We start from the raw sequence: 9,176 nt of genomic DNA on the forward strand, positions 1-9,176 counted from the left end.
TATAAATGAAAATCATATTAATCGAATAAACCGCGATTTCAATCGACCCATTCCTCGCACGCAAATCGTATGATTCCTTGACTTCCCTCCCCGAAGCCATGAACGAAGAAGACCTCCGCCCATCTCCTCCACCCTTGCTTCCCATGGAACCTTCGGATCCCTCCCCCGATCTCTTCATCGATGCCCTCAATGCCTTGCCCAATGCCCCCGATGCTGAGACCCCCACCGCCTCCTCGTCCACCGCGCCGCCCTCTCCCCCGCCTTCCCTCCGCCGCCGCCGTCTTGCCGCTTCTCGTTCAGCCTCCGTGCGAGATAGACGACCCAAGGTCCTCCCTGCTGCCAGTGAATCCTCCTCCGCGCCTGATAAGCCCGTGTTCTCCGCCTCCACCGTCACCTCGGATCAGGTTGATGCTGGAAGGGATACGCCGCGCGAGAATCCAGCAGTACATGACGCTGAATCTCCTCCGCACAGCGCCTTGATCCTAATAGCTGGTCTCATCATCAAAGCGATTCTCTTTCAATTCAGTTTGCTTGTTAACTTTTTAAAGTTTCCATTACGGATGCTCTATTTGTCTTTCTTGTTCGTCACTGATCCGTTCGGAACCCTAATTCTCGCAAAAGATAGCGTAAAAGATCGATTCTTGAGGATATTTAAGTTTCTTATGGAGAAGTTAAGCCCGGTGGTGGTGGAGCTGATTGGAGGGCGGTTGGGTGTGGGGAAATTTGTGATGAGATTAGCGTGTGGTTTCTTTTGGGTGACATATGTTTGTTTGGTGCTGTCTGGGATCTTGGTGACGGCGTTTCTGATAGGGATGGTGGTAATGGGGAGGGTTGTGGCGGAGCCCGTGAGCATTGTGGAGGAATTGAGCTTTGATTATACAAAAGCGAGCCCAGATGCTTTTGTACCATTGGTATCTTGTGGTGGTGGGCATTGTGGATTTGAATGCCCGGAGAATGTTGGAGTGGGGAGGCGGCTGGTGCCTCCAAATCATAGGCTGCAGCTGACTATTTCACTTACCTTGCCCGAGTCGGATTATAATAGGAATCTTGGAGTCTTTCAGGTATTTGTCTTTCATTGTTTTGTCAAAAATGGACTATGAATGTTATTATTTGTTTCTCTTTTCATGCAAAGTAAAAATTGCTTTTGGCTGATTCAATAAGTTCCCATGATATCATGCTTGATGTATGAACCTCTCTTTGGAGCCTCTAAGATTCTTATGTGCATAGAATTTATTGATTAAGACGGTCCTTGGTCATCAAGTTATTAAAGAATGATTGTAAAAGCGTTAGGCATCTGTAAAACATAGTAAATATAGAGAAATTATGCGTAAATTTTACACAAATTTTAAACTCAGAAATAATAAAAGAGTTGAATTATGAGCTATATGAATGTGGTTTGTATGATTTTTTGAGGTGAATTTTGTCATTTTTTAAGTTATTTTTAATCTTTTTTTAATCATGTTTCTCTCTTGGTTTGCCTTAAATTGGGAAACAGGTTTCCATAGCCAATTTAAATCTTATTTGACCTCTATTGTGAGGTTTGAATGCTTTATGAAACATTTTGCCCAGGTGTTCAAGATTGGTATCAAGGTCATGGAATTTTTGTTCATTGAATGTAGAAGATGTGAATGTGTCTTCGTATATTTCACATTGATGCGTTCATTGTCTTACATATTTAGTATAGGGTGCGGTGCCCAGTTATTTCCTAAACTTTTATTTAGAATGGCATGCCCTAGTTTGTTTGAGATGTTGCTAGGCTATTTGAATGAGTTTGGTCCTGTTGGAAGAATATGATGATTAATTTCACTAGATTGTAGAAGGAAGAAGAGTTTAGCCAAGCCGACTATAGAAACTGCACGACCAGTGTAGTCCAGGAATTTAAGATTTGGAGTGCCACCTTGCAACTGGACAACTACTACATATAGATTGTTGAGATGATTTTGTCATATTAGTGGTCCATGATATGCTGTTGACACGTTGGATCTGCTTGTGTGACAGACAGCCTTCTGGTATCTCTGTAGTAAATTGGGTCTGTTTTATAATGGTTGTATGAAATATTTTAAATGAGATGAAATGTTTTAAATGATTATAGTTTTTCTTGGTGTTATTTGAGTAACCTACTGGAGATGGAAGTAGGATTATAAAAAGTGCCCTTGGGGAATGTTATGTGATAAATGATTGCAATATTCAGTTTTATATTTCCTGAGAGTTAAGGACTGGATTTAAAATGTCAAAGCAGCAAATTTTGCAGAGACAAGTTGGATCATTTGCCTATTATCATTGGCTATAAATAATTGAAAACTGGAGGCTTTTAGTCATTACAAGAATATATCTCGTTGCTGACATTTAATTGACATGCTTTATTTGAAATAGAACCAAAGAATTATTTAAAATGGGCTGTAGTTCTTTTAACTTTATAGTGGGTCTTAATATATGCCTGATGTATGAAGCTTTGGGAGGAATCTCTGCAATTGTTATGTTCATGAGTTTAATGATTAAGAGCATCGTTAGTTCTTAACTTGTAAAATAATGATTGTATAAGTTTTGGAGGTTTGCAAAATGGATAATAATTTGGTGAAAATAATGGCCAGGTCTTTCAAAAAGTTCTGAGGATTGTAAGCTAGAGATTAATTATTGAATCAATAGAATATTTAAGTTTATGAATGAGAGAAGTTTTTAAACATAATGAGTGGTTAAGGTCATTCGATTGTCCTGTACTTCTCATACAAATTCTATTGGTTTTACTGTCAATTTAGAAACTGGTTTCCATGACCTCATTGAATCTTATTGATCTCTCTTTTTGGAGGTAGAAAAACTGCGATTTTTTTTCCATGTGGCTTAGTAATTTAAGATTTGGTGACACTGCAACCAGACAATTGCTTCATGCAATTTGTTTACATGGTTTTGTTGTATGGTTGGTTCATGAAATACTGTTGGCACATTGCATTAGCTTGTGTTACAGACAGCATTATGCTAATAAGCAAGTCGGTCTATTTTATGACAATTGTATGAAATGTTTCAAATGTTTAGTTCTTACTTGGTGTTATTTTTATTTGGGTAACCTATTGAAAATGGAAAAGAGTTATAGAAAGTGTCCGTTGGGGATGTTATGTAATACATTTTTGTAATGTTAAGTTTTATCTATTTCTAAGAATTCATGACCTTATTTAAAAAGCCAGAGCAACAATTTTGTCACATGCAAGTTGGATCATTTGTCTATTATTATTGTTGAGGAACAATGCTCTCATTGCTAAGAAAGAATCAAGACCGGAGGCTTTTAGTCTTGATAAGAATATCTCTTTGTTTGGATGTTAATGGTCATGCTTATTTGAAAACAAAATTAAAGAATTGTTTATTTTATTTGGGATTATCTGGCTACAGTGGGTAAAATTTTGCTCCTGAGGCTGGTCTGCATTACTTCTTTCCAGAAGATATTTACATCACATCTTCCTGAAAGTGGTTTGATCCATTTATTCGCTACTGCTTTTGTTGATTTTCAGTACTATGTGTGCCCATGTGCAGTGGGTGGTTGGTGGTCATTTTTTTGATGTTCCAACCTCTTCAGTTTTCCATATCAAAGATTTTTCATCTTAACTCAACCTTTTTTTTCATCTCCTTTTCACTTCATATGTGCTTTACTGCACTGCACAAGTCCACATTACATCTTCCCTTGCTTTCATGAACACTGTGAATATAAATGGTGCCTTTTTCTGTCTGGGCCACTATTATGGTTTCTATTGTTGCTGCTGCTTCTTTTGTTTTCCTCATAAATATATGAGAGTTTCACTTCTTCAGTTCAAGATGTATTCCAAATATTTTGGCTCTTTCTTGAAGTTGATGTGAAGTTTATTGTCACAAGTATTAAACACATCTAAAATATCTTAATCACATTGCCATTATCATTGAATTTGCATCTAAAACGATGAGTAGAATATATATAAGCATGTGAGCTTTTAGTTATCAATGCCATTAAGTTTGAAAGTAATTTCTTTTATATAGTGGTGTTGGTTTTCCTCCAACCTGCATATTTCTTTGTTTTGGTAGTTTGTTTTTTATCATGATATGCTTTTGAAGGTACTTCAATTGTAATAGATGTTTTTCTGTTTACCAATTGCTATTATTTCAAGCCTGAAAGGTAGTTTCTGCAAGGTATCTACTTAACTTGCTTCAGTTATTTTACTCAGTTCCTTCTTTTCCTCTCACATTTTATGAACAAGATTGATGTTGTAACTAATCTAATCTGATCAAGTAATGCTTATTTTGAATTCAGATTAGAACGGAATTTCTTTCTGGAAATGGCGGAGTCATTTCGAGTTCCAGCCAGCCATGCATGCTACAATTTAAAAGCTCTCACATTCGCCTGATTGAAACTTTTCTTAAGAGTGGAACCATTTTAGCAGGCTACTCCTCAGAATCACAGGTTTTAAGATTGAAAATGAAGGGCTTCACAGAAGGAACTGAACCAACTGTGTGCATAAGGGTCATTCTTGAACAAAGAGCACAGAACAGACCTGGTGCTGGCATTCCTGAGATTTATGCTGCATCACTGAAACTCCAATCGGAGCTCCCTCTTTTCAGAAGAATGATATGGAACTGGAAAAGGACTTTGTTTGTCTGGATAAGTACATGTCTGTTCATTTTTCAGCTACTGATTGCTTTGGTTTGCTGTCGGCCTCTCATAGTTCCAAGGATGAGGTTAACTGATGGTCCTCCCAGAAGGCGATAGCATCTGAACTCTATGTGAAGTTTTTCCTTGTAAGAAGCTGATTATATGATGCTTCTCCTTTAAGAGCTTTTAGATACCTGTTACAGGACTGATTCACATTGGGCAGCGGTTTGGCTTTTCTCGGACCCCTTCAGCTGTATCAGGTAACAAACTCTAGAAGATATACAATCTTGATTGAGATGTGTAGGCAGTACCAATGGCCTCTAATGTCATCTTATTTTTATTACCAGTTTACACACGAAAAGGGAAGAGTAGATGGAAGAAAGATTCAGTTGGTTTTCAAGCAAAACCATCTAAGAGGCAGCTACCCTTGAAACACAATGAGAGTGACCAGCCATTTCATCTTGCATGTACCTTGAAATGAACTTGCAATTTTTGTATGCTTATCAAATAAACAATGTCATTTAACTTTCAATCCAAATTGTCAAGCATATTATTCGGCTGGAGCAATCCTTTGCGGTAACCAGTGCATTAGTTTAAATTTTTAACTAATTAGTCATTCAGGTGTTCTTACAAGGAAGCCAAGATCTTGCTTTGCAGACGAGAGAAGAATCTAAACAGAAACAGGTGAGATATGTGCTAGATTCCATTTAAATATTTCAATTAAAAGCACAATGAAATTTCCATTTCGGTGCAGGATCATTGCTATATTGGATTCAAAGTACAACTAGATTTCAAGAGCCATTGATGCTTAAAAGATCAACCTTTGAATATGGATGAAGGTGGCAAAGGAGGAGCATCAAGCTGGTAGAGACCAAGAGAAGGGCCAACGAAACGGAAGAGGATCCAGCCACCAATGACTATAAAGATGGAAGCATAAGCGAACTTGTTAAGCCAGAAGAGGAGGCCCTTCTCCCCAACATACAACTCCACTGCCTTCTCGCCAAGTGTCATTGACTCCCAATCCTTGCGTAATGGCGGCTGTGCTGGCGCTCTGTCTACAATTTGTTGCTGTTCCAGCTCCAGTCGTCTTGCTTGTCTTCTCGACAGCCGCCGGATGTTGAGCGTGCTTGGCGCCTCACGCGGTGGAGCAGCGTCAGCTTCTACGGTCCTCTCAGTGTTGTTGGCCTCATTCTCTGTTGCTCGGATAGTGCGGCAATGGCGAGAGTAGAATTGAGATGGTTTTCTAGGAACAAAGGCGGATGCTTTGGGGATTAGAGAAGAAGGCAGGATTTTGGCTTCCATTTTCAGATTTGCTTGGATGCTGTTGTCTATGGGAGTTTCTTATCCAATTCATTGTTGGATTCTGGGAAGAAGACAAGCATGGTGAGGGTGCAATCTCGGCCATCCAATTGATTTTGGGTTACATCACTGTTCCATAGAAAATATCTCCAAAAGATGGCATTTTTTTCATACTTACTTGAGAGGAAGGAAAAGAAGAAGAAAAAGGTGAAATATATATATATATATATTTTTAAAGATCTGGCTTTTTTTTACTTGCGATCCAAAGGCACATATTACCAAAAGGGAAGATTTTATAAAACAGAGTTTCTTTCTCTTTCTTTATGTGCTTGCCTTCTGATGATAGGATGTGGACTTTGGCCGCCAAGACACATGCGTCTCAACCCAAGGCAGTTGGGTTGGGTGTGGATGTCGGTGCCATCTTTTGTCTTCTTTTTTGTTATCTCTCTCCCTCTCTCTGTCAATCTGTCTCAAAAGTGAAAAGGTTGAGGGATAGATCACGAGATGACTCCAGTTCTTGGACCTTACAATAATAGTGTTCAGATATGGCTTTTGGATTGCTTTGAAGACAGACTTAAAAGTGTTTAAAAGGGAGCAAGAGGAAGAGAAGCAATAGCACAAGTTCCCTCAGGAGGTCTGCTCTCTCTCTCTCTCTCCCTCGCTCTCACGGTTGAGGTAGTTTTGGATACTATAATTATATGTGCATATGATTTTACTTATCTATGTGGTCCCTGACTCCCTGGTATTTGGTTGAAGTTTTGTTGATATGGATGCTGTATTATTATGGCACTGTATTCTTTCTGTATGAACCCTTTCAATTCCTATTCGTTAGCAAGATCCTTTGCAATGCATAAATAAATTTCATTCATTGGGTCTGATGTAAAAGCTCTCAGGCATTCATCTTACATGATTGTAAAATTTTCTTTTTCAGTTAATTATCTGGGGCTCTTTCCCTTGTTTGCTCTGCAACTAAAAGAATATGCGTTGGCTGGTTTATTTAATTGGATGTTTTTTCAGCCATTTTTAAGATCTTGTTGTCTGTACTACTTAAAACGTGCCAATGATTTTATTATTCTTTTTTTTTATTTGATAGAGATTAGAAATTTAGAATTGCCGTAATCGATGACAAACTAACAAGATTCTTTCCCTTTTTTATTGGATGCCATTCATTTGTTACTTACAACTTTGAGTTCTCATGGATGTAATTGATTATCAAAGCAAGCTTATTTTTTTTAATCGTTTTGTGACACCGTAGAATCCCCCCTTATGGGCTTCACCTCTTACTTGCAGGCTTGAATTCACAAACTTGAGTAAGAAGAAGTGGGCTCAAAATTATTGTGCATGGCAGCTGGCTTCAAGAAGGATGATATTATAATCTTGAGAATTGATGGTGAAGATCTGAAGGAATTCAGTGAGAGTCCACAATTTGAACCTGAGATGATTTCCATTTTCTCAGGAATGGACTCTTCAAATGCATCTCTGTGCCAGTGCATTGCTAAGGCTCTCGAACAACTTACAGTTGAGCATGGAATGCCACCATCTTCCGACACTTGGGTAATTTGGATGACATATATTATTTCTTAGTCATTATTCATGTCCACAACATAAATTTTGCACTAATTTTTGAACTCCTAGTTACTGCATGAAAAGATAATTCACTTTTCATGCTGTTCACTCATTCTCCTGCCTTATCTTTGTTTCTTCTTCACTTTTAGATGTTTTTACTGAATGAAACATATGTTCATGGACTGTGTGGAAAATGAAAATTTAGGATTCTTTTGATATTTTACTGTGATAAAAGGTCAACCTTGTCATGATAGGTTTTCAATAATATCATCGAACCAGCTTTGCAATCACTTTCTTTGGATCAGTTCTTAACTGTTTCTCAAGAAATCTTCCTGGAGGAGTTTAGGAAGCTAATAGACAGCATCACCCTACGTCTTCAAGAAAAACCTGTGATCGTTGCCCGCAATGAAAGCATCTTTGACGGAAGTGGCATCAAAAAATTGCTGTCTGATAAAGCTGAACTGAACAAGGTAGTTCATGTGCATTCTTAAACGGAATGTGCGTGTTTATTATGGAGAAACTTTAATATTCAATTATTGCTTTTTAGTTTGTAAATAATCTCACAACATGTCGATTGTATTCTTTTCAAAACTTTGATAAATTGGACACAAAGTGACACATTTTGAGAAGCCATGGTTACATTCCTTCATAGAAGAATAAAGCACCTTATAAACTGACATTATTTGGCAAATAATCATAAATTTAAATATAAACCACATAGATTTCTTTGGAAATTGTTCGTACTTGGGCCTTAGCTAAGAAGTTGGATAGCAAGGTTTGTTTTTCTCAGTGTAGCACCTCAAACAAACAATATGATTTTAGTTTTTGTTAAGCTGAATCAGAAAATTTTCGCACATTGCACTGTGTCTGTTGTAGATGTTGGAGGTGGCTTGGAGAGATCTGCCAACAAATCAAACTCAGAAAATTTCGGATTCCCTTTCTGTTGCCCTTGATCGAATGGCTGATTCAGCAAATCTGCCTCTGTGCGGTAATATTCCTCAGGTAAATCAACCCCAGTTATAACTTAGTTTAGTTTTGAGCGTAATATTGGTAACCCCTGCAAATTAGTTATATTAGAGCATTTAAATCACTCAAATCAAGATTACTTTCTTTTTTATTTTACATATTCAACTTATCCTTTTAGTTAGAGGACTATCTACACTTTACTAGAGCAATTGCTTTTCTACAAACTACCAAGCATGTGAACTTGCTCAAAATTGCATCAAGAGTTTAGCCAAATACGATTGCATTATTGTTTAACTCTTTGATCATCATATAAATATAAGTCTTCGCTTATGAGCTTTTGAAATTTATTATGAACTTCATCTGTGAAAGTACATAATCCAAGTTTGAAAGGCTATAAGCCAAGTGTAGCATTGCAATGACTAAGTACAGAATTATATTAAAATTTTACAGGTTGACACCATTGTGAAAGAGGTCTTGAGCACTCTGAATACCACTGATCAGGAAACTCTGCATGAAGATGAGTTTAAGAAGACAATGACTGAAACTCTCAGGCATATCATGTCTCGGTTAGAGGAAAACCCGGTCTTCATTTCATCGCACTCAGTGGTTCATGAGCCTATGGTTACTCCATTCACTGAAAGTGAGTGATCAACTTCCATGAACATGATTTACTTACTAACTACATAATGAATTACTTACTTGCTACGACATAATATTATTCTTGCTTCAAATAAAA

General features: G+C 37.6%; 3 protein-coding genes across 5 annotated transcripts; 2 read left to right on the forward strand and 1 right to left on the reverse strand.

Annotated features, from left to right (window-relative positions):
* Positions 1 to 5,070, forward strand: LOC120272135 (seipin-2-like). The gene is made up of 3 exons (XM_039278889.1): positions 1 to 1,061; positions 4,271 to 4,869; positions 4,957 to 5,070. Exons 1-2 carry the CDS (start codon positions 99 to 101, stop codon positions 4,724 to 4,726), a joined length of 1,419 nt encoding a protein of 472 aa, XP_039134823.1. The 5' UTR covers positions 1 to 98; the 3' UTR covers positions 4,727 to 4,869; positions 4,957 to 5,070.
* A 210-nt stretch (positions 5,071 to 5,280) lies between these two features.
* LOC120272137 lies at positions 5,281 to 5,940 on the reverse strand. The gene has a single exon (XM_039278894.1). The coding sequence runs from the start codon at positions 5,909 to 5,911 to the stop codon at positions 5,426 to 5,428; it is 486 nt and encodes a 161-aa protein (XP_039134828.1). The 5' UTR covers positions 5,912 to 5,940; the 3' UTR covers positions 5,281 to 5,425.
* An 89-nt stretch (positions 5,941 to 6,029) lies between these two features.
* Positions 6,030 to 9,176, forward strand: LOC120272136. Of its 3 annotated transcripts, none has more exons than XM_039278890.1 (6): positions 6,030 to 6,115; positions 6,255 to 6,583; positions 7,199 to 7,462; positions 7,729 to 7,944; positions 8,351 to 8,476; positions 8,891 to 9,176. In XM_039278890.1, the coding sequence occupies exons 3-6, from the start codon at positions 7,250 to 7,252 to the stop codon at positions 9,086 to 9,088; spliced, it is 753 nt and encodes a 250-aa protein (XP_039134824.1). In that variant the 5' UTR covers positions 6,030 to 6,115; positions 6,255 to 6,583; positions 7,199 to 7,249; the 3' UTR covers positions 9,089 to 9,176. The 3 variants fall into 3 exon arrangements, with proteins under 3 accessions (XP_039134824.1, XP_039134827.1, XP_039134825.1); XM_039278893.1 differs by having other exon boundaries at positions 6,255 to 6,542; XM_039278891.1 differs by lacking the exon at positions 6,030 to 6,115 and having other exon boundaries at positions 6,173 to 6,583.

Source organism: Dioscorea cayenensis, chromosome 11, assembly GCF_009730915.1.
Source record: "Dioscorea cayenensis subsp. rotundata cultivar TDr96_F1 chromosome 11, TDr96_F1_v2_PseudoChromosome.rev07_lg8_w22 25.fasta, whole genome shotgun sequence".
In the NCBI taxonomy this organism is placed as follows: domain Eukaryota; kingdom Viridiplantae; phylum Streptophyta; class Magnoliopsida; order Dioscoreales; family Dioscoreaceae; genus Dioscorea; species Dioscorea cayenensis.

Excerpts from the sequence above, each read along its gene's own strand:
- LOC120272135 (XM_039278889.1), top strand. The coding sequence starts at position 99 with ATGAACGAAGAAGACCTCCGCCCATCTCCTCCACCCTTGCTTCCCATG. Across the intron at positions 1,062-4,270 it reads GGAATCTTGGAGTCTTTCAG|ATTAGAACGGAATTTCTTTC; the intron begins GTATTTGTCTTT and ends TTTTGAATTCAG.
- LOC120272137 (XM_039278894.1), bottom strand. The coding sequence starts at position 5,911 with ATGGAAGCCAAAATCCTGCCTTCTTCTCTAATCCCCAAAGCATCCGCC.
- LOC120272136 (XM_039278890.1), top strand. The coding sequence starts at position 7,250 with ATGGCAGCTGGCTTCAAGAAGGATGATATTATAATCTTGAGAATTGAT. Across the intron at positions 7,463-7,728 it reads CACCATCTTCCGACACTTGG|GTTTTCAATAATATCATCGA; the intron begins GTAATTTGGATG and ends TTGTCATGATAG. Across the intron at positions 7,945-8,350 it reads ATAAAGCTGAACTGAACAAG|ATGTTGGAGGTGGCTTGGAG; the intron begins GTAGTTCATGTG and ends TGTCTGTTGTAG.